This window comes from Condylura cristata, unplaced genomic scaffold, assembly GCF_000260355.1.
Source record: "Condylura cristata isolate star-nosed mole 26May11 unplaced genomic scaffold, ConCri1.0 scaffold00011, whole genome shotgun sequence".
NCBI classification, from domain to species: Eukaryota; Metazoa; Chordata; class Mammalia; order Eulipotyphla; family Talpidae; genus Condylura; species Condylura cristata.
Window position 1 is genome coordinate 37,533,322 of NW_004567112.1, and position 26,048 is coordinate 37,559,369.

The following is a 26,048-nucleotide window of genomic DNA, read 5'->3' on the forward strand; positions in this document are numbered from 1 at the left end:
GGGTGGCCTTGCAGTCCCACGGAAAACCCTGCAGCCCCACCCCCACCTTGATAAGGAAGATTTTTGCGTCTCTCACCTGGAAATGATTTTATTTTCCTTTTCGATGAAGACAAAAACTATCACTACAAAAGCAAGGAAGAGGGCATATTTGCTTCTCATCCTCAGACTGTGCAGAAAGTCCCGGAAGTCCTGGGGTAAAGTGAGTCCTTTCTCCATGGGGAAAGGTGGGGCCATGGGCACTCAGCTCTGCAGCATCATGCAGAATCTGGCTCCTAGTGTTCGTCTTCATATGGGGTCACCTGGTCCTGTGGAAAGACGAGTGGGCAGGATGACCGTAGCTGTAGATAAGGACCCAAGAGGGCCTTGGCTCTCTTTTTCTCACCAGACTTTTGACACGCTGGGCCCCACTGAGCAGTCAGGACCAGAGAGCCACGCTCCCAATGAACTGTACCCCAAGGAGATTTGAAATCAAGCCACTTAAAATGCTTATACACCCTCTGACTCATCCATCTTGCCTCCGCATAACTCAAAGGCTTGTATATGGACAAGAATGTTCCTTGAGGCATAAATACCTGCAATAGCAAAAGACCAGAACACCTAAATGAAACAGGATGAAGCAGACGTACAATGGATTATGCAACCTGTCGGAGACCAACTCCAACCTTTGGGGTGTCTCGAGGCAGCACAGGCAGGACCCTAAGATGGGAAGGCTTCTGCAAACGGATATTCCAAAAAGGGGGGAGAGGGGAGCAGACGCGAGGATGACAAGGGAGTCAGGATAGAGTGCAAGTCTTCCTGCTTTTCCTTCAGCAGGTCTTTATTTATACTGTGTAGCAAATAGTTAATTACAGTAATGTGTAGGCAAGTTAACAAGAGATATCTCCATAAAACATTCTCAAGGACAAAGTGAAAAAAGTATTCTTCTGTTTACAATTTATGGTATGCTAAATTATACGTTTTTGTGACAGTTATCATATATACAGCTGTCTAGTTATCATCAAAGGAAGAGGGGTCTGGAAAAGGGTGAGCTTGTTAGCAAAAGGTTGTTAGGGGTCTTGGGACAGTAATAAATTGTGTTAGCAGTGTTATCAGTGATTGTCTAAGGAAAAGCTAATGGGTAATTTGAGGCTATCAGAGAGTAGTTTGTGCTTGCTTTAAAAGGGAGTAAATTAAGAGAAAGTTGTACAGTTGTATATCAAACAACACCTGTGTAGTCAAGGTTAAAATTTGTCCATGAGTCCTTATGCCCTGGGAGCCTTATCTGAAGTTTTTTTAATTTTTATTCAAAGAAACCAAGGAGGCTTTCCAGGAGTTTTTTATGCCCTTGGGTCTTATCTCTCCTGGTGCTTGGCTTTTGTCTCAGGGAGACAGAGGAATTTCTCACCCTGGGGCACCTTGCCTGAACCAGCAGCTGCCTTTTGCAGCTAAGTCAACCTAGTTGTAAACTGAATGTTGCTCAGAATATTTTGATATTATGTTTATACAAAAAAGGGAGGTCATAACATAAGTTAGCAGTGGACAGTCTGATTTTTCAGAGCTTATCCCGATCCACCCGGAATCTGTCAGACGATGGATGTTGCATAGCTTGTGTCAGCAACCACAAAGAATAATGAGGAGGATCTATAAATACGGAAGTGAACAATCTTTTATATATAACATATAATGTATGTGTACATGCATGTGTATGTATGTAAGTCAAATAGCAGACTATAGAGGAGGGGTTTCTTAACTTCAGCACTAATGCCATTTTGGACAAGGCAATTCCTTGTTGTGGAGGTTGTCCCAAGTACTGCAGGATGTGTACAAGCATCCTTGATCTCTGTCCATTAGATCCCCTACTCAGATGTGACTGTCTAGGGTGTCTCCAGACATTGTCAGCTGTTTCCTGGGTACGTGACGGGAGAGGTCAAGTCCTTCCAGACTGGGAATATGAAGTAGTATGATGCCATTTGAAAAAAAAAAAAATACTATTAAGTGGATAAATAATATAGACGCTGGCTGTGAATGAATGTTTGCTGCAGGGGTATACAGGCCAGGTAGCAAAGACATGGTAGGTCAGGAGAGGCCTTACAATTGCTGTGTGACACTCGGCACTGTTATGCCTTTTACCATGAAGATGTATAAATTAAGAAACATTAAGGCAAAACAACATACTACAGCTCATAAATTCCAACAAAACCTTTAACATGGTCTCAGCTTCAGATCTCAGCTTCCCAGGGCAGTGTCCCCCAAAACAGGTTAGGGCTATCTCCCTTAGCCCCTCAGAATCAATCACAAAGTCAACCCACTTGTAGAACTTGTTCAAGGATCACGCCTTCATGGAAAATGGGCAGTTGTTCTGGGCTGTTCACTATCCCTTAGCACTGGGCCAGGACACAGGGTAGCTCACACATAGCTGCTGGATGCCAGAATGGATAAAGGAAAAATGACCCTCAGCACAAGTTGTGTATGTTTTAAATATGGACCAAACACAGCATTGCCCAGGGGAGCCTGATTCATAATTCTTTCATTCATCGTTATCACCATCAGCAGCATCACACCCATGTGTGGCCAGCGCCACGAGCCCCAGATTCCAGCGCAGTGTCTCCTCCCAAACGTCTCTCCATCGTAGGAGACAGTCTGCTCCAACTCTGGGAAAATCTTACTGTGCTCTCATGCATAGCATCCAGAGCCATCCCTCTTTATGGACAAGATGGCTTTTCCTAAGGAAAGCAGCTGATGTTGACATGGGAGAGGGGAAGGCAGAAAGGGTCCCAGAGCTGCACCTTCATCCCACAAAGGAGAAGGCAGTGGAGCAGGGGTTCTGCAAGGAGCCCCCAGCTGTGCAGGGCAGCGTGATGATGGGGCCACCAGCCACTGTCCCTGATGGCGTACTGGCATACTGCCTGAGCGTGGGTGGGTGGAGAGGGGCCTGGGAGGCAAGAGGGGAAGCGACATCAGCTATAGAGCATCTGGAATATTCCTGTCTCTTCCTAAATCATCTAGCTTTTCCCCCATGCACTCATGAAACAAGTATTTTCTTAGCACCTACTCTGGGCAAATCTCTGGTCTAAGCACTGAGGACACAGAAGTAAACAAGCAGACACAGTCTGTGCCCTCCTGCCCTCTGGGTTTACACTCTGCTTGGAAGGGCCTGCTGGAACCGCAGGTCAGCTCCAGTTTACCCAGTGCTTGCTGCTGGGTGCCAGATGAAAGGCTAAGCACTTGATTGGCATGTCCTCATCAAAGCCTCACGAAAGCCCTATTAGGTAGCAACTAACCCATTTCACAGTGAGGACATGGAGCTTGAGAGAGGTTAAGTTACTCATCCAAGCCTTAACCAGCCCTCCCAGGTCCAGCCCCTCAGGACGCCCCGTGACGCTGCTGTGCCATCCACTTTCCAAACGAGGCTGTCTCCCTTTCCCAGACTGTGAGCTCTCTGGAGTCGAGACTAGCATCTAGAACGGCCCGTGGCACCTGCCAGCGGCCCAGCAAGTCACTGAGGCCTAGCGCGCACCTGGCAGACTGTTAGCTGGAGTTTGCAGACTGATGGGCATGGCCGTGTTCCTGCTACACCCGTTTAGCCTGAGGTGGGGAGAGGCCTCCTGTCCTATTGGGCGGTGAGCCCCAACATCGAGTCTGCAGAGCACAAAACTTGAACTCCTGACCAGCTCCTTGGAGCTAATGACATGAGGGAAGCGGAAAGGGCGAGGGCCAGACACGCTGGGTTCTTGTCTTTCTCCTGTGTCCCCCATGCCCTGTTTACCTTGTGTATGTGACCGCGCTGGGCCTCAGCTCCATTGCCTGTAGCATGAGCGCAGCACCAACTGCGTAAGGCAGCTGAGAGGAACAGTAACCACTGAAGACGATGGATGCGGGCAGAAGGCAAAGCCAGGGCCAGAGCTGAGGGGGTTGCCTCCACTGTCCTCTCCAGATTTTAGTAAGATTTAGAAGCTTGGTTGTTTCCCCTCTCTGCTGGGCATTAATTCCATTTTTGAGCTGCTGTCCCAGTTCCTCTCCCACCCACCCCCACCCCCAAAAGGTTCCTAAGAACCTTCCCAGCATTGCCCTAAAGGGAAGAAACAGGAGAAAGGTCTCTGACAAGAAACACAAGGCTGGCTGTTGGCTCCTTTGCTTTTCCCCTGGCAGCGGCCCCGGGGTCTAGGCCTGGAAGCTGGAGCCCCTGGAAGTGGGTGGGCAGCAGGTGAGGGAGGTGTCAGGTCCCAGGGAGAGTGTGGGTAGTTGCCAGACCTAGGGGAGGGTCACAGATGCCCCCCCTGGGGTGCCATCGTGACCACCTCCCTGTCCCCACCACTTTCCCTCCCAGCTTATGGTTTTACTTCCTTCCTAGCAGGAAATGTCCTAAATACCCGTTTCAGCCACCAGCATGTCAGTTCCATATCTGTCTGTCACACCTCTGTAGTCCCAGTGCCTAGAAGCCCAGTGTATTATTCTGAGGGCCCCAGCCACAGGGTAGGTGCTCCCTAACTACTTGTTAGATGAAAAGAAGATACCTTTTCCAAAGCATTTATTTCCATGTGAGATGCTTTGTCATCATCCTAAGTAGAGGGAAATATGAAGAGGAAGAAGTAAAAGCCGCTGTTCTGTCTGGTGGATACTGTGTGTGGGCCGGGAAGGGCTGTGGGCGGACCCCAGGCATGTGCTGTGAGCATGGACGCTGTGACGTGCTGAGTGAACTGGGGTGCAAACCATGGCTAGGGACACGAGGGTGCACACCACGGGCAAAACTTCATTGGGGCTGTGCACACGCCAGTCTCTTGAGTTATCCCGTCAGTATGGGGTGCTGTTTTGAGGATGAACTAACTGAGCCTTAAGGGTGTTCAGTTTAAGCCCCTCATAGCTCCCTGCTAATGACAGGGAGGGTCAAATCTTAGCAAGGGAACAATAGAAAAAAATTGTGAGTGGAGGCCTGGAAACAGTTGGGAAGGCTTTCCTTCCCATCTTTCTTTCCTCTTGGGGCGTTTCTCTTAGCCCTCCCTCACCATCTGGCAAGGGGCCATCACTATACAAGTCTTCTACTTGGATGGCTCCCAAGCAGGCCTTCGGCTTTCTAGGCCTTCCACTGAGACCAAAAATGGCCTGAAGGGCCTCTTGGCCTCTCCCTAAAGAAGGTGGGGTCCAAGTCAGCTGTGGATGCAACTCTGATACTGGACGGGCCTCGCCAGACATTGCGTCAGGCAGCAGAGCTCCACTACCTCATAGCTCAGGGCCAGAAGCACGCGGGGAAGGGGCCTCAGGGCTGCAGGGCGCGCTCACACAGTTTCTGTCAGGTAGTCCAGACAGGGCCTCAAGGAGGATATGACTGGAAATGGGGGAGGCTCGGTGGGCAGAGACAGGAGCAGCGAATCACTGTGGGAAAACTCGGAGCCAACCCATCAACCACAGCTCTGGGCACCAAGAGGGTGCCCTGCCCTGCCATGTCACCCACCTGGGAGGGAGACCCTGCTAGTTGTCTCTGAATCCCCCAGAGAGTGGAGGCAGAGAGTGATGCAGGACATCCCCCGGATGCTCACTAGAAAATCAGAGACCAGAGAAACTCAAATGCTGCCTGTATTTTATCTTCCTTGGGGGAACACAGAGATCTATCCAGGGACTTGGCTAGCTTCTATTTTTCATGAGGTTATCCAGAGATGGTTTGGGAGGGACCACAACCTCCAAGATCTCAAGGTTAGTGTCTGATTAGGTAGTAAACGCCCAGAAGCTGTTGTAGAAAGCAGTGAAGGAAGAAGAGAAGGAATGAAAGTGTGAGGAAGTGAATGAGCCAGGCTGATGCGTCCTTGTGCAGCTCAGGGCTGTGCTTACTTCTGAGGCACCTGCACATCCTAGGCCCTGGTCTCCTCTGCCAAGGACAAAGCCCTCTGCGACCTCAATGTGGGCACATCTCCAATCTCAGGCAAGGCAGGGACAGGGCAGACATGGCTGAAGTCAATGTGTGTCCACTGAGCAGCAGTGACTGTCCAAGGATGTGTGAGGAGCTGAGGGCTAGAGCTGAGAAGTGAAGTGTGTGTGTGTGTGTGTGTGTGTGTGTGTGTGTGTGAGGGGGGGGGGCGGAGGGCCCGCCAGGTAGGGGTGGGAATCCCCAGGGAGCCGGGCCTGACCGGCACCAGCTCTGCCTGCCCTTTGGGCTATGCAGTGGCGTGGGGGAGCACGTTCTTTACCCCTATTTGACACAGCCCCTTCACTGCAGCCTGTTCGGCTATGGGAAAGACACATCTGTGTAAACCCCAAAGCTGACAGCTGCATGGAATACAGGGCCCCAGGAACAGTCCAGGTCCCCCTTCAGGGAAGTCACTTCTGGCACCTCATGTGCTAAGCCTGGATCCCCGACCAGGTGGGAGCTGCCCCACCGCTCTGGGCTTCACTGCTCTTGCCTGCTCTTACCGACAGACACTGAGACCACGCAGTCACGTAGTCCGGGGAGGCGTCTGCTGGCTCAGCTGGAACTGACCAGGACATGGGCCAAGATTCATGGCCAAATATGTACACCCAGCCCTGGAAATGCAACGTGTAAGAAGTAACTCCCAGTCCCGCCAGACAGCGGGCTGAGCAGCGACATGCACTGTCACGATGGACCAGCCAGGGGGTGACAAGGATGACACACGGCTGCAAAAATGCAGTACGAAGTGGTGAACTTGTTCCCTCTGTGCCCTTTTAGTCGAACTTGTGTCTTTGACAAGCATACAAGTGCCTTCAGTTTTAAAACGGAACCTAAAAACTTAAAAGGAGACATGTGAGATCAGTTTGGAAGTGATGTGGAAAGTACATTGGAAGAGGAAAGGACTGGAGGCCAGGAGCCCAGTTCACTCCTCCTGCAGTGGCCCAGGAGTGAGGCGGCCTGAGCAAAGGCAGCGGGGAAAGGGGGAGACAGGCATGGGAAGGATGAAGGAAGCCAACCCCAGCTCGGTGCAAGCACGGCACAGGTGAGGCTTGAGCACATCACGCTAAGTGAATAAGCCAGATAGCCAAGGCCTAGTACTGTGTGGATGCAGCTACATGAGGCCCGTGAGCAGCTGGGGTGAGACACAGGAGGTAGAAGATGGGCTGCCTGGGCCTGGGGGAGAGCATCAGTTTGAGAAGATGAAAAGGGGGGACACATGAAGCATGGTGGTAGTTACACGACAGGGGGAATGGGCTGAATGCCACTCAACCGTGCACTTAAAAATGGTTAAGACAGTCAGCTTTATGGCATATGTTTTCCACTGTAAAAAAAAGTAAATAAGTAGTGATGTCTGTGGTCAAGGAGAGGTAAGGGAAGTAAAGGACCCTAGGGGCAAATCTGCTTGCTTTCTTTGGATGGCAGCCTTGTTTTCTGCACCCACAACACCTGGCATGGCGCCTGGCATATGGCAGGGCTCAAGAATATTTGCAAAGTGAATGAATGGACTCAAACACTGTCCTGAATAGTTTGCTGTGGCTTCCTGGAGATGGGTCTTCTCTTGCCCAGTGTAATTGAGTACTGGGCACACAGAAAATGTTTGATTAGCATCTTGAAAGAATAATGTTGGCCTCAAGTTACTTTATGGCACAGAAAGACAATCACAGTATGATGCTGCACCCCAAAAAGGACACCCCAATAACCCAAGTAGGAGTCCATTTTGTCAAAAGCATAATAAACTGCACACACATGCATACGCAAATGTATTTGTATATATTTGTGTGTGTGCGCATAAATGGGGGGAATATTCAGGGAGTATGACCATGTCAGCAGTGATTCTACCCCTGTGGAGGCTCTTGGCCTCCGGCTTTTCACTAAAGGTCTTGGAAGCCATGTAGCCTTGTGTGAGGGACGTGCCATTGCAGTTTCCTCATCTGCAAACTGTGCGCATTTATGGCACCTATTGTATACAATGGCCATGAGAGTTGGCATGTGAGATCAAATTAATTTGCCCTCCCAACTTTACAGGTTCCTTACTGGCTACCCACAAAAATAAGTTTGGCCTGCTCCTCTGTGACATCACCCCACAACGCCAGCTGAAATTCCAAGTCTCCTCGTAACACAAACCCTCCATTCAAGCACATATGCCTCATCCATCTACCCTCCAAGCCATTACTTAACCCAAAAAGCCCTTTGCTGAACAAAATACCATAATGAATGGGGAGGTCACTAAGAAGAGTTAAAGCGTCAACATTTGCAACAACCAAAAACACTGCTTTAGGACAAGAATGCAGTGGATACAAGGTCCTTTATTCCACCTTTCTCCTCCCTTGGTTTGTCCTTTCATGAACACGAGAAGGTGGGGTTACCGTGAGCCTAGGAAGTTGCACAGAACTGCCGGCAATCCATTGCACGCCACAGCTGGCAAAGGCCTTTACACAGCTACTTTTATATTATTGCTCACATGCCTTTATATGTTTTCATGAATAACAGCCAAAATTTAAAAAGTCTTCGGAATTCCCTACAATTTTTTTTTTTTTTTTTGGTTTTGGTAAAATTTGGGCAAGTCTGCTTGAGTGTGTCTTGAATGTGAACACGATCTGCTATGGGTATTGCAACAGAAAAAGGTTGAGGGCAATGGTCTAGAGAAGGCATCTAAGGGTCAACTGAAATGATACATGGTGCCATTTTTCTCACATGTTAGATTGATTGTGAAATGTTCCATAATAAACGATGCGGGTAATGTTCTGGGGAACGCTCCTGGCAGAGACTTGCAGCTCTTCAAGTGCCCACATGTCCTCCACATTCATTCCCCGGCCTCTCCTGCAGTTGGGTTGAGGCCAAAGACCAGACTCTGATCAATGGGATGTAGGTTAGAGTGAGGAAGCCACATCAAGGCCAGTTCCTTAACATGACCCCACATCCTCCATCCACAAGCCTTCTCTTCTCTCACTGTGTGGCAACACTGAAAGCCACATGTTTCAATGGCCCTCGTACAAGCTGGAAGCAGCCCAGGTCCCAAACTGCTGCTTGGAGAGCTCATAACCTGCAACCTGCATTAGATGTGATGTAAAAATAAGCCTTCGATATGCTCAGCCATGAACTTGGGGTCTTGTACTGCAGCATGGCCTGATCTGTCCTCACCTTACATACGATTCTCTCATATTATTGATGGGAGTATCCTTTTCTGAAGGCTGGCAACATCGCCGCCATTCTAAATATGCACTCTTTACCCAGCAATTCTACTTTTAGGAATTAGTCTGGCGGATACACTCACACAGGTCGAAAGGACACATGCAATAGAAAACAGTAACTGCAAAAGATTGAAAATGACCTTAGTGACTGTTAATAGGCAAAAAAGAAAAAAAACAACAAAACCTTTAACTGACAAAGGATACATTTATCAGTGTAAAACTCTGAAACGATCAAAAGAAAGGCTGCTCTGCATAGGCTGATTTGAAATGCCACACGCGATACAAGTGCCACACGCGATACAAGTGCCACACGCGATACAAGTGCCACACGCGATACAAGTGCCACACGCGATACAAGTGCCACACGCGATACAAGTGGCCATCACGAGGGGTGGAATGCGTGGTCGACACCCGCCCAGGTAGAATCGGATACGGATACTCTCCAATACTGATACATGTTCAAACTGTCTCTTGAGACAAAAGAAGTTGACGGGGTGGTTGTGGGGAACCAGGAAGTAGTGGAAGGATTGGGGGTCATTTTTCATTTATACCTTCTTGTGTTGTTACCATGTTTATTACATTTTCAAAGAAAAGTGGTGAGTACAACAAACAGAAAGAGTGTACGAAATTGTGTTCCAATCCACCTTACGCACAATTAGCACTAAGCAGCTCTGTGATGAACCTGACCCAGCACAGGCAAGGGGAGCCTGACAAAGATGGTGCCCTGTGGCAGGCTTCCAGCATCTTGAACCAAAGGATGCTGCTAAACTGAATGTTGCTCGGCAAAGCTGTCATCCGTGAGCCTAAGTCAACAGATTAGTACTGGCTGCTTGGAAACACATGACGAGAAGGATCTTGAGGTTGAGATTTTTTGTTTTCTGTGTAAAGAATGTGGTGGTTGATTAGTGATGTCTGTCACATGAAGGCTACAGGGATGGGTAAGCAAGTGTGCTACAAATTTGCTTCTCTTACTTTAGCAGGAATAAGCTTAGGAAGGTTGGGAATCTTCTGGGTCCTTCTCCTCACATGTATTATTACAGATCTTCAGTGACTTATCCATGGAGTTAGATCTTGATAAATCCATCACACAACTCTACTGTCTACAGTGCAAAGGAAGCAGAATTTGGACCCCTGAGGTAGCTCGTTGTAGTTCCACAACTTTCTCAAGTCCCCACTTAATGGTCCTGTTAACAGCAGGAAGGGCTTTATTACTTGAAGTTTAAAAAAAAAAAAAAAAAGAAAGGAACCCAAGCCTTTCTCTTTTCACCAGGAAGATCTGCCACTTTCCCAAAGCCGGGTTGTTGGGGTGAGGGTAGCAGAGTAAGGAACAGCTAGGGTCTTAACCAGCACTGACTATTGCTTTGTGTGGGCTGATCTGTGACTGTGAAGGAGTTCATCTACATCCCACCTGGGGCCTGAGGGGGAGTGGTGCAGGCAGTTAATTGTCTAGCTGCCTGAGTACTGAATAAGAGGGCTCTTGACTCAGACTCAGACTCGGACTCGGACTCGGACTCGGAGAGGGTCTCAATTCCCCCACTCCGATGACCTTGGGCAGGGAATTTAACTTCTTGGTCAGTCCCACAAAGGCTTTTGTGAGCATCAGAGAAGTCTGTACGAGGCTCTGGAAATGGGGTGGGGGTCGGGGGAGATTGCACAGGGCTGGCCATTATTGCTTGCTTGGACAAATGTGGGCCATAGCTTGTTCTATGTGAGGCCACTGCGGTGTGTACTCTGTGTACATATGGCAACCCCAGATGGGCTGCAGGCTGCTTTGGGGCTGACGCTGGCTCACTTTGACGTTTCCTAAGAACCGCCTAGACAATCCTTGCCTGCAGTGCCGCTGCTGCCACTATCACTCGTGGTCAGCAGCCCACCTTTCTAGCATTACTTAAGGGAACATTCACCCAAAGACTCAGCCTCAGGCCTGGACACACCTGGACATACCTATGGCCAAGTAGTTCTAGGCTTCCCAACTGGGAGGGCAAGTCAATTTCAGACCCTAGGCCAAGGGTGATCAATTGGGAGTGGCTGCTTGGAATACTGTACTTGAAAAGGTAGCTCCCCACAGCGAGAGTGCTGGGATTGCTTGGTGATGTCTGTCACAGGTGATGGGTAGAAGGATAGCTGTGCTTTGCTGAGTCCGCTTTCAGGCATTGCGTTGAGCCCTGTGAGAATGTGAGAATCACTGGGGAACTTCATTAGTTGCTAAAGCCTGCGCCCCACCCTCAGAGATTATGGTTGAATCGGCCTGGGTTTGGCCTAGGCACAGAGTGTTTAAAGTTCTCCGGGTGACTGTAACCTGGAAGAGCTAGGGAGCTGCACCTTAGGGCATCGGCTTCCTTAAGGAGTCCCACCTCAGGGCATCTCAGCATGTGGCATCAGGGATAGATGCTGGGTGAGCAGATCTGTGTACCTTGTTTTACTTCGGACACAAATGCTCGGAGCTTCATGGTCCATGTTTTTAAGAGTTCAAGAAAATGTATTAAGATGACAGAGTTACTCAGTGGATAGGGTTATGGCTAGCTCCCCCAAACATAAACCATTATTCAGCAATTAAAAGGCATGAAGTAATGATGCATGCAACTTGGATGCATTCTGAGAAAATTCAAGTTGAGTAGATAAAGCCATTTCAAAAGAGAACACACTGCATGATTCCATTTACACAATATTTTGGAAATGATAGTTATGAAAGAGACTGGATCAGTAATAAATTAGTAATGCCAGGAGTAAAGGAAGGGTGGGGACAGATAGGAGGAGAATGTGGCTATAAAAGGGCAGCCTGAGGACTCCTGAGGGGATGGAAATGTTGAGATGTTCTATATCTTGACTGTAACAGTGTTGACATCCTGGTTATGATGCACTCGTTTGGCAAGATGTTACCATCTGGAGAAACTGAGTAATGGGTTGAAGGGATTGCTCTGTAATATTTCTTAAAAGTGCAAGTGAATCTCCAATGATTGCAAAAAAGAAAACTAGCTCTCTCCAAAGAATTCCTTGGAGAACAGAGCTAAGAGGTTCAGCAGAAACAGCCTTCCTGGGGCACAAGAGTCACTTAGGAAACGTGCCAGTGGGCAATGTCACATGCAAGGATGAACAGGCTGGGGGCCTTTGGGGGGGGCTCCATGAGGAAGAAGGAACTCGATGAGGCGGCCCCATGCTCCCAGTAAGGGGAAGAGAAAGTGGGAGACCAGGTTCTGGAGGGAACAATACACCACTGACCCCCATATGCTCAGGAAGCCTGATGTGAGCTCCAGCAAGGAGAGGAGCTGGGAGAAGGCTCGGAGTCCATGAGAGGCCCCCGAGTTTGGTGCCCAACAGTGCTGCCCCAGAGCCCAGGTACCCCAAGAGACCTTAGTCTCTGGGTCAGGAGAGGCCTGAGTGACAGAGACCTGGGTAGCCGTGCTACCACCGGTGAGTTGGTGAGGCCAGGTATGGCTAGGTTAACTCTGAAGTACTCTTGGAATTCAGAAGTGCAAAAGCAAGCACTGGCCTGCTGCATGGCATTCTGCAGCTACCAGGCAGGAAGAAGGAGGTAAAGGTTAAGAACTAAGGTAAAACTTTTAAAAAGTAAGGACATTTGGGAAGCACCTAGCTAACTTCTGGATAATAAACGCTCCTATTCAACAAACAAATTCATTTGCTAAGACTTGCTCTGGGCCAAGCTTGGGAGGAGGTGGGAGGAAATAGAGAGAGAGAGAGAGAGAGAGAGAAAACAGTCTTTTCCTGCTGAATAACAACAGAAGCAACATATATAATGACCTAGGCAGGTTCCTTGCACTTCATACCCATCAATGTATTTAGTCCTCAGAACAATCCCAGTAGAAGTACAAGGGAATAAATAACTACATCTTAAAAAAAAAAAAAAAGAGAGAGAGAGAAAAGAAAAAGAAAGAATAGAAATCATCATTTCCACCCTTAGGCAAGCAGAAACCTCGCCCTGAGTTACAGACTGAGCTGGGATTTGAACTCAGGCAGTCTAACATCACAACTCATGAACTCAACTAAGATGCTCTACTGCCTAGCACACAGATTCAGCCAAAGTGGAAGCTGTAAAGCAGTGGCGGGCAGAGTCCTGGTAAGGAGCTGGTCTTTAGGACCTCTTAGCAACTCGTGGCTGCAACTTTCTGTCTCCAGCTCCTTCTCAAAAAGACATCCGTGGCCTCAAACCCAAAGTTCTGGAAGAAACAAGCTTTTTGAAGGTACAAGGCGATTACTGGCCTCACTGGAAAGCCTGATGGCTACCCTGATAGTCAGTGGCTGTTGCTGGTTGCAGGTGGACAGAATACTACTCCTGGCCCCAACCCTCTCTGCTCCCGAGCAGTAGTTGATTGGGGCATTAAGACCAGATCACAAAGACTAAGCAAGGCTGGATGTCTGTGGCAGCATCATGAAATGCAGCAGAGAACAGAGAGGTACCCAGTAGGCTCCAATTCTCCAGAATCAAGTTCAAATTGTACCAGGTAGCATTTCACCTGGGCACCACCTGGCCCACCCTACCTTATAAGTGGTCTCCACACCTTGCACTTGGTAGCCTCCCCTTAGCCAAATGGACTCCACCATTAGCAGACTGGCAGAGATGGGACTTGAACCCACGTCTGTCCCACTGCAAGGGAGGGGCAGTGCAGTGAGGTGCTGAGAGACTACCAGGTCAGATACCTGAGTTCTATTAAAGGGTTAGTAATGGGGGCCCTGCCTGGTGGCGCAACAGGTTAAAGCACAGCACATGAAGCTATCCACAGCCACTGCAGCACTGAGCTTGATTCCCGGCCAGGGAGCTGACACACGTGGTGTGGCAGACCACTCCTGTCTCGCCAGCTGCTCCCTAGTGAAACTCAGTAGATCTGTCTGTTCTGCTCCCCACTCTGTCCCTGGTGAAGTCTCTACCCCTCGCACCTCTGGCCTGTACACCAGTTCTTGTATGCATAAATAAATAAATCTCTTAAAAAAAAAAGGGTAACGAACACATTCCCATCACCGAGTAGCTTAAAACAACACAATATTTGTTATTGTACAGTTCTGAATGTTCAGAAGTCTAAGGTCAGTTTCACTGGCCTAAAGTCAAGGTATTAGCAGATCTGTGCTCCCTCTGGAGGGCCTAAGGGACTCTCTAACTCTGCTTCCCCAGCTTCTGGAGGCTTCCTGCTTTCCATGGCTTATGGCTCCTTCCTCCAACTACAAAGCCAGCAGTGAGTAGCTGAGCCCCTCTTCTATAGTCGTAGTTCCCTCTTCCGGGACCCCGATGATTACATAGGGCTCACCCAGGATCAGCCCCCTAACTCAGAATCCCGGCTGAATCCCTTTGACCACATGAGGTAACAGAGCTACAGGTGCAGGGGATCCACATGTGGGCATCTTTGGTCAAGGGCATTCTCCAGCCTCCCACAGTGCCTATCATGAAACAGGATACTGCCAGCTAAATGCTTGGCACAGTATACCTAACTGTGCCAGTCTGCAGTGCTAAATCCCAGATGGAGAATCACTTTGAGAACTTTACCAAATATCTATATTGGGGGTCTACCCCTCAATATTCTGAGGCAGAGGGGCCTGTACAAGGGAAATTTCAGAAGCTACGTAGTGATTGGGTTGGGCAGTCAGGGGCTGTCTTTAGTGGTGCAGCAGGTTAAATCAGTGCACTATGAAGCTCTCCAAAGCCACCGCAACACAAGTTTGATCCCCAGCCAGGAAGCTGACCCACATGGCATGGCAGACATGTCCTGACCCACCCACTGCCCCCCTTAGTAGTGTACTTTATCAACCTGCCAATTCTGTTCCCCACTCTGTCTCTGGTGAATTCTCTTACCCACCATACCGCTGGCCTGTACCCCAGTTCTGTAAGCATAAGTAAATAAATCCTTAAAAAAAGGAAAACAGGTTGGGCAGTCTGGGGTGAAGTTGACTATCATAAGCACCAAGTTCATGTTAGAAGTTATTTTTATTCCCCACAGCTACTTAGCACCAAACCTCAGTGTCCAGAAGCGGTTCAATAGAGGCTTGTTGAATCACTCCGGGGGCTGCAAACACCCATGGGAAGGGTGAGTAGGTTTCTCAATGCTGTATCAGGCCCAGGAGAATGAAGTTCTGTGGAAGACAGAAGCTGAGGCCTCCACATCAACCTCACTCCCAGAAATGGCTGCCTGGGGGGCTAGAGTCTTTCCTCCTCCCCAAAGTCCAGTCAAGAAGGCTGCTACAGGCAGAATTCAGCATCAACGGGCCATTGTTCATGGAACAGAGGGGCTCTGTGCCCATTTAACACTTCCCTCCCTCCGGAGGCTGCTCCCAGCTGAGGGCTGGCTTTGGGAGGGCTTGGGGAGGAGCCCCCAAAGCTAGGAAGGGGGAGGGCTCCGAAGGGGAGCTGAGAGATCCCTGGTTGCAGTTTGGAATACAGGCCAGTCTCAGAAGTCAGCAGGCTGGAAAGCGGGGTGCTGATGCAAGCATCGGACTGCAATGCCAGGAAGAGATTCTAGAAAAAGCTGAGAATCCAGCGACAGCCAATGAAACCCTTCAGACCCCAACCAGACCCAGGGGTCAGCTTTCCCCATGAAGCTGTCATGCTTGACCTCCCTTCTTCTCTTAAGAAAAAAAAAAAAAATAGAAAAAGAAAAGTGCAATCTATGTGGTAAATGGCGCCTTTCATTGCCAATAGAAAGACAGTGTTTTCCGAAAGGCTGGGAGGGTTTTCTGCTCTGTGGGCTTGGGATTTGAGAGGCAGGTAATTCAACCAGGGCGGGGCAGAAACCGTCCCCTTGCTTAGCAGAAGTTTTCTTCAATCAGCACTTAATGTTAATAATGGGAACTGGATTGAGAAGGGCGGTGTTTAAGATCCCAAAGACAGCATCTGACCAGCATCCACAAAAATGTCATCAGCCCACAGCTCTTGGCAGCTCATGCTGATCAGCCATAAGCAATGCTAGTCTGCTGCATAAAGTAAATACCCCGGGTCGTCTTCACCAAGGGAGCACATTGCTATGGAAGACATTCTAGGGGTGGGGATCTCAAAGTGGGGCGCTGGGCCTGCAGAAGCAACATCCCCCAGAACCTGGTAGAAATGTTCCTGTCTGGCACAACCAGAAGTTTCAACAAGCTCTGGGCATGAGCCTGAACCATGCTAATGTTGGAAAGTCACTATTCTAGAGCAAGATGTTTCAAAGGTTAGGTCTGGTAGGTGGCTAGTGTTTGTCTTCTCAATAGACTAGACTAGAATTGCATAGCATGGAAGATAATGGAGTGTGTCATATGTAATATGGATGAACGTCATTTTATACGACTTGTTTCAGTTATGCATGTGTGTGTGTGTGTGTGTGTGTGTGTGTGTGTGTGACTGGGGTTTTTATCTAAAGAGTTTGAAAGCACTGTTTGAGATCTGGATGTACTAATGTTGATTGGCTTTGTTTTTGTAATTTGTTTGAAATGGGAGGTTTCAAAGATCATAGTATGAGAGTTCCCTTGGCCTACAAGATGTCCTCATCGAGGGGGTGAACGGTCGAGAGGGGCTGCATGCTGGCCAGACGGCCATGCAGGCCTCGAGTTAAGTGAACCACACATTTTCCCACAACCATCCCCTCCATGTCTAGAGAGATCCTTAGCACCAACTCTCTTTCCTTGTTCAGATGGGAAACGGATGTTGGGAGAAGCTGTGACCTGCCGCAGGCTGTGCAAAGCCAGGATGTGAAGGGCAGGGTCTTAATCTCAAGGACATGCCTCACCTGGCACCACTTATCTCTCTGCTCACACCACTCTTATCCCTTTCCATTCTGTATCAGAGTTAACCTTTGCTGAAAGAACCAAATACAATGAGAGGAAAGAAGGAAGGGAGGGAGAATTTAGGGAGGTGCGGTGGAGAAGAGAGATTGGAGACAGCAGGGAAGGCCTCTGGTGATACCAAGGGTAGCAGAGGAAAAGGGGGACTTCGTCTGGATTCCAGCCCCAGAGAAAGCCAGAATCCTCCCAGAAAGGAAAACTGGGAAGCAACGAGACAAAACTGCCCCCACAGTCGAAATTAACAGTCTACTTTCTCTGTGTGAAAGCTGAAACCTCTTCAGAAATTACTGCTATGGTGACTGGCTTGAGGCTGGTAAAAAAGGGAGTAACTGGGTGGGGTCCCCTCAATCCCGCAGTGGGATGGTCCGGGGCAGAGAGGGCAGTTTCAGGAGGAGCCTGTCTGCATGTCTGCAAGTTGTGGAATCCTGGGGATGTCCAGATATTCTCGGGGAGGGGCATAGAACTTGTGCTGTCCACATGGGACTTGGGCATTAATCAGAAGAAGGGCCTCTGAAGGCTACAGACTCCGCACACCTCTGGGGGCCTGGCACCTGCCTGTTTAGAGTAAGCAACTGCCACATGCCAGTTAACGCCCACTCCAGGCCTCTCATGGAGGCTGAGCAACTGGGCCGTGGCCACAGTCAGTGAGGAGATGGGTTTCCCACATAGGCAGCCTGGCTCTGGAGTTCATACATAACCACACTTCATCCTGCCTCACCTCTCTCTTTTTTGTGCTGCCTATAAATGACAGCCAAAACGCACTGTCAGGCCAGAGTGGGACTAGCACTCCCCAAAGTAGAAGCCTGTCCCTCAAGTTTGAGGAGGAGCCCTATGGCTTCAAAAATGCTTCCAGAAAAATGGTGACTCATGGCCCAACGGAAATCAGAGCTTTTCTCTCATCCCCGAGGGTCACGAACTATGTGACATAGGGACCCGGTGACTACACAATGAATCAGAAAGGCAAGCCTGGGAACAGAGCTGCCTGCACTGCGTGGTGTCAGAGGGCAGGCCAGCTCCTCCCTCCTGTCTCAGAAAGAAAGCGTAAGAGTCTCAGTTCCTTTCCTATGGAGGAAGCTCAGGACAGCCAGAAAACCTCGCAGGGGCTCAGTGTGCTCATCTGGAAAATGGGTATAATCCTACTACTCTGAGAGGGTGTGGTAGGGGTGAGATGGTGCTGCTCAGCATCCAGCTGCACACTAATCCCTCTTCCCGCTGTGGGCGGCCAGAAGGGAGCTCTGAGTCATGGCGGCAGCTGCAGCAGGCTGGCACCCTGTGCTGCAGACTGGCCCGAGGAAGCTGGCACTCAGCCCCTTGCTTGACTCATTCTCTTTTTCCAGGTCTGGTCCACTAAAAACAGGACTGGTGCCCCTGAGCCCCTGTGCTTCTTCCAAAGGGGAGAGTCGATAGGAGTTTACTGAGAGCCGAAGTGGCAAGTCACCAGGGTTTACATAGCCGAGGAAGCTGGGTGCTTTCTGTCACCTCCTAAACAGGCCCACAGTCCCTAAGTTCTGGGAAGAGACCCACACTATAGGATGAAAAGTTCCCAGCACCTCCTGTCTCTACCAAACCACCTGGCAGACACAGACTGGGCACACTGCTCCTCCTGTGGTTCTCCATGTGTGGCTAGCTCTGTTTGTGGCTAGCCGGGGAGTGGTTATGAGCATAGGCACATCTGGAGCTGGACAACAGCCAAGGGTTTGATTCTGGCAGCCGTGATCTTGGACAAGTCACCTGACCTGTGCGCCCCAGTGTTGGCATGGACAATACCTCATGCAACAGACTGATGCATATAAATCACTTAGCCTGAGGGCGCTTGGTACATCACGAGCTCTCAGACACTCAGTGTACCTTCCAGGACCTGGCAGACTGCTGGGCTCGACCAGGCTTTATTTTTTCAAAGTGATTCCAACAGAGTAGCAGGCACCACTCTCAAAGGAAACTTGAGAGAACCTGACACAGCCTCTGAGCTGCCTGTCCCATCCCTGCCCAGAATTCCTCCTGAGGTCTGGCAGCGCTTCGTGCCTATCACCACTCCCAGAAGCTCCTGCCTCAGCCATGTTTATGTGTGCTCTTGGAGTGGGGAAAGGTGGGGAGGTGGAAGGTGGTGGGATGGACAGCCCAGGTGGGAAGTGGGAGAGCTGAGCTTGTCCTGCTATTTGGGGTGTGAGGATCCACACTCTGGCACTCTGGCATTGAGTTCACCTGGAGACTCTCGGAGGGCAGACGGGCGGTCGGGCAACAGAGACACTCGGTGATGTCATGTTTTCCCACGATGACTCAGTGGTTTGCCCCTGGGCTATGGATGGTGAGTGTCCCTGAATCCCAGCCCTTCAAGCTTGCCCAGCATCTCTTCCCTGTCACTGCCTGCCTTCCCTGTCCCGCTGGTTATAGCCTCTGGGCTCTGCTCCTGGCTGTGACCCCAGCCCAGGGCATGTCTCCACGCTGCCTCTGCAGAGTCTCTTCAATGCCCACACTGAGGGCCCACAACGTGCCAGAAAATGTTTTCTTGCTTGCACCAGGCAGACGTGCACTTCATCACTGCACTTGAGTGGTCTCCTGGTGAATGACCCTGGGTAGATTCTTCCACCTCTTTGAATCTTAATTTCCTCATCTGTAAAATGGAAATGTTGCTAACTACCTTGCTGGGTTATATGGGGTTTAGTGAGAACGTAAAGTACTTGGCACACAGCAGGCGCTTAGGAAATGGAAAGTATGACATTCAGGATCTCTATGATCTGACTTTACTTTTCTAGCTGCACTGAAAAAAAGTATAGTAGCTTACTCTTCTTGATGCTCACTGTGCCAGACACCAATCTAACACATTCTATTGTGATATCACCGCCATGTGTGGGTTCCGTTAGTGTCTCCATTTTACAGATGAGAAAATTGAGACACAGAGAGGCTGAGCAACTTGGCTTTGGTCACACAGTCAGTAAGTAAGGAGAGGGGTTTCTCTTGCAGGTGGCCTACCTCTAGAGTTCTATCTTCCAGTTCTGCTTAGGGGATGTCTCCATTGCCTGGGGGTTGGGCTGGCACCTGGAGGGCTTGCATGGACATCTGCCCATAAGGAGCCCACAGTACAAGCAGCCCACCTAATTCAAAAGGGAGCCCATGGGAAAGCAGGCAGGATGAGGGGGGCCCCTTCGAGGGCTTCAGGCCCATCACTGTCTGGTAGCCCAGGGTCCTATTCTCCCTAACCTACACAGGACCTCTGGCCCATGTTAGCTGCCCCTCCAATGGGCCATGACTCCCACCGCCTCTCCCGGAACAGGTCACTCCCTACAGGAGCATCCTAGACTGGCATTGTCCTTCCTCCCCACCGTAGCTCCTTGTCACCTCTGTCCCTTATGTTCCACCACCAGCCGGGAACACTCATGCCACAGCTGGGGCTGCGCTAGCAGTGAGGACAGAGCAGGGCACTGTCCTTCACGGAGCTGACCGCCCAGTGGGAACCACAGACGATGAAGTCAGTAATGGCAAGACAGCAGGATGAAGTGCAGGCAAGAGAATGTGTAGGCAGCCATGGGGAGCCCACAGACTTTGGCTTCCAGAAGGTGACATACCAGCTGAGGCCTGATGATGAATGGGAGCTGGTCACAGGAAAAGACAGAAGAACGTGTTCTCAGCAGATGGAAAGGCTGCAGAGAGCAGGATGTGTGCCTCTGGGTAATAAGGATAGTCTGGAACTTGGGACAAGGAGTACAAGGTGAGGGCTAGGGAAAGAAGAGCCTGGAAGATCACCAGGCCCATGGAATATACTTGGGCACTGCTAACAGCTCAGTGAAAACTCCAGGATGGGGGTTCTGTCTTGGGGCACTGGTCTTTGAACAGAGGACCCCGATCTTCCAGTTCTTCTTCTAACTTGAATCCCCACTGCAGCCACTTCTGCCACTTCTTAAGGCCAGATATTGCCCAGGCAACGCTGCAGTCAGCTGATGGCCTCCCTGGCTAAAGAGGCTGTTGGGCCATCAGAAATGCCTGCCCAGAGCTGGCTTGGGTAGAGTGAGACTCAAACTTCCACTGGCAGTGGCCACAATGGGCTGCTAGTCTCCCCAGGGCTTCCTAGCCAGACACCAGTGGCCAGTGTCATGCCCTCATCACAGCGATGAAATGACTGTCCTCATGTACCCGTCTGCCTCGCAGGCTGCGGCCCCCACAGCACAGACACACACAGGCAGCTGAGTTAAGAGCACTGAGCCCCGGGCCAGGCTGGCTGCAGGGCTCAGACCGGCTCTGCGCTCACTGGCCGCAACTTACTCGGCCTGTTTTACCGTCTGTAAAGGGTGACAGCGACAGTCCCTGCCTCCCATGTGGCCTGGGAGAATCCACAGGTGCAGGCCTGAGCGGCAAGTACCATGCCCATGCCGTAGTGTTCGCCGCTATTATTGCTGTGCCCTGTCACCCTACACCCAGGCACTGCACTCGATGCAAGAGGAGGAGAAAAAGTGAAAGGGGGCCCTCCCTGGTGGCGCAGCGGGTTAAAGCACAGCACTGAGAAGCTAAAGCCGCTTCCGCATGAGTTCGATCCCCGCCTGCCCGGGAGGAGACCACATGGCGAGCCAGACCTCTCCTGACCCGCCCGCTGCTCCCCTCAGCAGTGTACTTCGTCGATCTGCCTGTTCTGCTCCCCACTCTGTCTCTGGTGAAGCCTCTCGCCGCCCCTGAGCCTCTGGCCTGTACCCCAGTTCTGTATGCACAAATAAATAAATCTTTAAAAAAAAAAAGTGAAAGGGAACTAGCACCCCTCAGAACAGAAATAAGATGGGTTGCTGACCTTTGTGGTCCTGGGCATGTGGGTGCTTTCCCCTAAGGGTAGCTTCCTCTTCCAACTCACAGGCCCCAGGCTTTGAAACTCAGGGCCTCCCCAGGCATGTCTGCACGTACCCCTGCAGCTGCAGGGACAGGCTTCAGGTCTGGCAGAGGAGAGATGGGGCAGCCCCGCCCGTCCTTGCGGTGGCAGTTGTGAAATTCCTTGCTGAAAATAAGTGCCGTCTTAGCCAGGGGGTGGCCCCGTTTGTTTTCAAACCATTTCCTCAGATAACACTGCTTTGGCTCAGACACCCACGAATTAGCACTTTCCAGAATCCTGCAGATGGTGAGGCAGCTGGAGAACAAGGGGAAAGGGGAAGCTGGGAAGAGAGCTGAAGAGGGCTCAGGGCTAAACCCCAGGGAGCCGGGGGGTGCGCACAGGTACAGGCAGGTGGGCATGTGGTGTGCGCCCAGGATGGGGACAGAGAGCCCAGCCGCCCCTGAGGGGCCTTTCAAATGCCCGAGCTGTGGAGCCTTCTTAGGAACCAGAGCTGTTCTTAGAAGCCCAATATGTGGGGTAGATCAGTGGAGGAAGGGCCTGGAGCCCTCTCCCATCAGCTCTTGGAGGGATCCTTGCTAACTCTGGGTCTCCAGGGAACCTAGTTTGAAAATGCCTCTACTAAAGGAATCCTAACCTCCGTTGGGGGTGTTTAAAACGAGGTTCCTAGCCAAGTGGGGAGGGACACAGTGGACGATGGTGGAGGACTGTGGGTGTCTTGGTGGAAGGTGTGGTGTGGTGACAAGCATCTGAGGAGGTAGGGCCCTATGCTTAGGCCTCTGAATCACACACAGTGGTGTAACTCAGTTACTGCAAAGAAAAAAAGTTTCCTGAGGAAGATAAAATTACTTTCTAAAAAACTCTTATTCAAGTCCAGTAGAGTAAATGCCACACAGCCCAAGCACCAGGGCTCAGAAAGTGCGACTGGTCTCATTTGTTGACAAGCTTGTGGGAACCCCTCTGAGAAGCTTTGTGCCCTCGATTCTGAATATCTGGGGCAGAGGGTATGTGGTGAGTAAATTATAATACTGCACCAGCCTTCACTGTGCACAGGCACATTTCTAAACTCCTCACAGGTATTAATTTACTTAGAGTCTTGTGCAGTAATTTACTATTACCATCCCCATCTTACTGATTTGGAAACTAAAACCCAGAGAGGTTAAGTAACTTGATCACTGTCACACAGCTAGTAAGCAGTCCTATGACCATTCTGGCTTTAGAATCTGTGCTCTTAACTGTTCCGTAATTTGCCTTTTGGAATGAGTGTGTTGCTGTGTTTGGGTATCTCCCTGTATACAAACATGTATTTGTGCCTACAAATGTTTGGGTGTGTGACGTGTCTGCTGTTTACTGGAATATTTGTGTGTGTGGCCCATGACAACACGTGTGATGGACTGTGCGTCTGTGGGCAGCCTCTCTGCCGTTAAGGCTATAAGCTATGGTGCTCACCCCACAACTTCCACCTCACAGCCTGGCAGCAGCAGGACACAAAGACTCCCCACAGGGAGGCAGGACCCAGCCTCCCAGTGGTGCCTGCTCCCCAGATCCCAGAGGTTTCAGTTTCTGACTGAGCTACCAACAACAGAAAGGTCCCTCAGCCACTCCCTGGCGGCCCCCAGCTGCCAACCCCAGCCGGGAACTTTCCCCACCTGAGAAAGTTGGTTTTCGCTCCTCACACTGGGTGCTGCATTTGTGAACAGGCCAAGCAAATAAATCGAAATCATTAAGTTATCAAGAATTTGCTCCCTACCCTATAGACATTGCAACGTATAGAGCTCCAGCGTCTTATACCACCAGCCCCCTAAGCTGATACGGCTGGCCTCAGAGCAAAGAACCTTGACATTTTAGCTAGTCCAGAAATTCCTACAATGTACATACATGGGCCTGGAGGGTATCTTCCCAGGAAAGACCCATCCTGGAGTGACAGAACAGGAGAAAATTAGATTTGATCCAGCCATTCTACACTAATGTTTGAGACACAGAGTTTCATCAGATGCCCCAACACAGGAAAAAACACCATCATCCTCCCTGGTCAAGGTCAAACTGGCCAACCAAGAGACCACCCTCCGGGGCAGTGCACTGAGCAGGGCGAGACTGAGACTTACTCAGACAGAGCGGGGCTGATCCGCAAGCCCAGCGGGCGTTTCTCCCACATCCTTGTCCAGTTCCCTGTTGCCAGGTCCAGCAGCACAAGGACAGGCCAGCCGAGTGTGTTCCCTGACTTTTGAGGCTCTGAAAGTCAAGTTGAAAGTGGGGGGAGGCAGCCAGGGAGTCAGGTATAACCACAGGAGGCCAAACCAAAGCTTCCTGGGCTGGCCTCCCAGACAGCTGTTTACTTGTGCCATTCTGGAGAGGCTGAGCTGTGAGCTGGCTTATTTCTTTTCCATACTCTTCCTCCAGATCTTTCCAGAGAGCCCTCCGGAACCTCAATAATAAATTTCCCAAAGCCCAGTGAACCCACAGTCCCTCACACATAGCCATCTTTGTTGGGGGTTGGGAGAGATGCAGGGGAGGCAATAGAAGGGGGTTGGGAGAATAGGGGCATGAAATTACTGGAGGTCAAGGGCTCCCACAGACTCCCAACCAGCCAGATTTGAGGTCATGAAGGTAACAGCCGAGAGTGTCTACCTTCCAGCACAAAACAAACCGTCCCGCACCTAGCTACGGAATCCACGTGCTCAGGGCCGGAAAGCAGCATCCTCTTATCTGTGTAGGCCCGCCTGTCCTTGCCTCAGAGAGGAAAGAGCGACGAGTATTTCACCTTTCAAAGGTGGGCTGGTTTCCTTTTCTGTGTGACTTTAAGAAGGGCAGGGCCTTCTCTGAGTGTTTCACTACTAAGCAGAGTCCCTTGGCTCCTGGGCTTTATGATTCCCCAGCAGAGGCACCTTAGCTCCTCTCTGGGCTTCATCCCTCCTCACCTGCCTCAGAGGCACTGTGGGGTGGGCAGAGCAGTGGGGCTCCTCTCCCAACAAGGGGGACCCCTCTCAGGCCTAGGACTGAAAACATGACCAGAGGGGGGCAGTTCCCTAGCTTTGTGCCATCTTGGGCATCCATTTCAGCTCTCTGAACTTCGCATGCAGTGGGGATGCTAACCACTCCATAGTTAGCCCCCATGGGGCATTTCTGAGAAAGGACACGCTGGGGATCACATGAGCATGAGGTTATCACTCCCTGCCCCGGCTGCCATGACTCTGCCCCTCTCCTGAGGACCAGACACCACTGACAAGTCTAGTTCTTCAGGGCACATAGCAGGGTGGGAAGGGTGGCTCTGATGTGTCCCTTTATTCAACTGGTAAGTTACGGGAGGAGGTGGCAGGTGAGGGCTGGCTTCTCTGGGTAACAGATTTCTGGTGAGGGCTGAAGAGGGGGGAAAAAATAATAATTCACTTGAGGATGTTTATGTGGCAATTTTTCCTCCATCCAAAGCAGTAGCTTTGTTTCCATTTATCAGATAAACAGTGAACCATCTCTTACTGGAATAAGGGTGATACTGTACTGTCTCCCTGGAGTCACCCCCACACCTCCATTGTTTCCTGATTCCAGATCCACATGGAAGGCTTTAGCAGTGAGGTGCCACCAAGTTTTGATTCCCACAGCCTATGGTGTATCCCAGCTGGGCAGAACGTATGGGAAAAGGGCGCCATGGTCAGAGGCCCCAAAACCACATTATTGAAGTACACGAGTCCTGCTTCTCTGTTGTCATGGAGAACCGGACTTCAGAGACAGCACAGCGCGGCATTCACGGCGTGGGTACCAGAATCTACTGTCCAGGCCAAATTCTGGCATGGCCTCTCGTTAGCTTTGCGACCTGGAAGAGCTACTTTGCCTTTGTCAACCTCAGTTTCCAAATATGTAAAATGGCAGTAAATACTGACCTCTTGGAAGATGTAAGGGCTTCATAAGATACAGTATGCTCAACTCTTGATTCACAGAAGCATAATGAGGGGTGTTACTGGGAAAGTACTGACTTCCATCTGAAATTGGGGTGGCCAAGCTCAGATCGTTCCCTATCCCCTATGGGGTCCCACATATTTTGTTAATTTTAGCATCAGGGCTACAGAATGCTTGAAATGCACATCGAACATATTCATAAAGGGGCTGGGGTGGGGAATGACATTTATTTGTAATTATATGGTCAGGTCCCACCCCCCACGCCCATTCCTGCATGTTCTTAATTCCTTGTAGGGATCATTCCCAGAGCTACTTGCAAGCCCAATTCCATGAACATGAGACATTTCTATTCTTCTAAGAAGATGCCAGCTGGCCAAGAGGAACTAAAACTCAGCATAGGAACTGTGACGGCCTGTCCACCTGCTGCCACCACAAAGCCAAGCCCCTGGCAGAAGACACAGCTCCTAGATCCTTCATGAAACCCACGGACAGTCGGACCAGTAAGCACCAGAAAGAGACATCG

General features: G+C 50.4%; 1 protein-coding gene across 2 annotated transcripts in view; it reads right to left on the reverse strand.

Moving 5' to 3' along the window:
* The window catches only part of CHST3 (carbohydrate (chondroitin 6) sulfotransferase 3), a 22,132-nt gene extending 6,986 nt beyond the window's left edge, over positions 1-15,146 (reverse strand). Inside the window, exons 1-2 of one of the 2 annotated variants that reach the window (XM_012723871.1) lie at positions 15,031-15,146; positions 77-305 (exon numbers count right to left, since the gene is read on the reverse strand). In XM_012723871.1, coding sequence (XP_012579325.1) covers positions 77-234 — 158 coding nt within the window. In that variant the 5' untranslated portion in view covers positions 235-305; positions 15,031-15,146. Of the gene's footprint in view, positions 1-76; positions 478-15,030 lie in introns of those variants that run through there. The other variant, XM_004680797.2, reaches the window with a different exon arrangement.
* Positions 15,147-26,048: the final 10,902 nt, after the last annotated feature.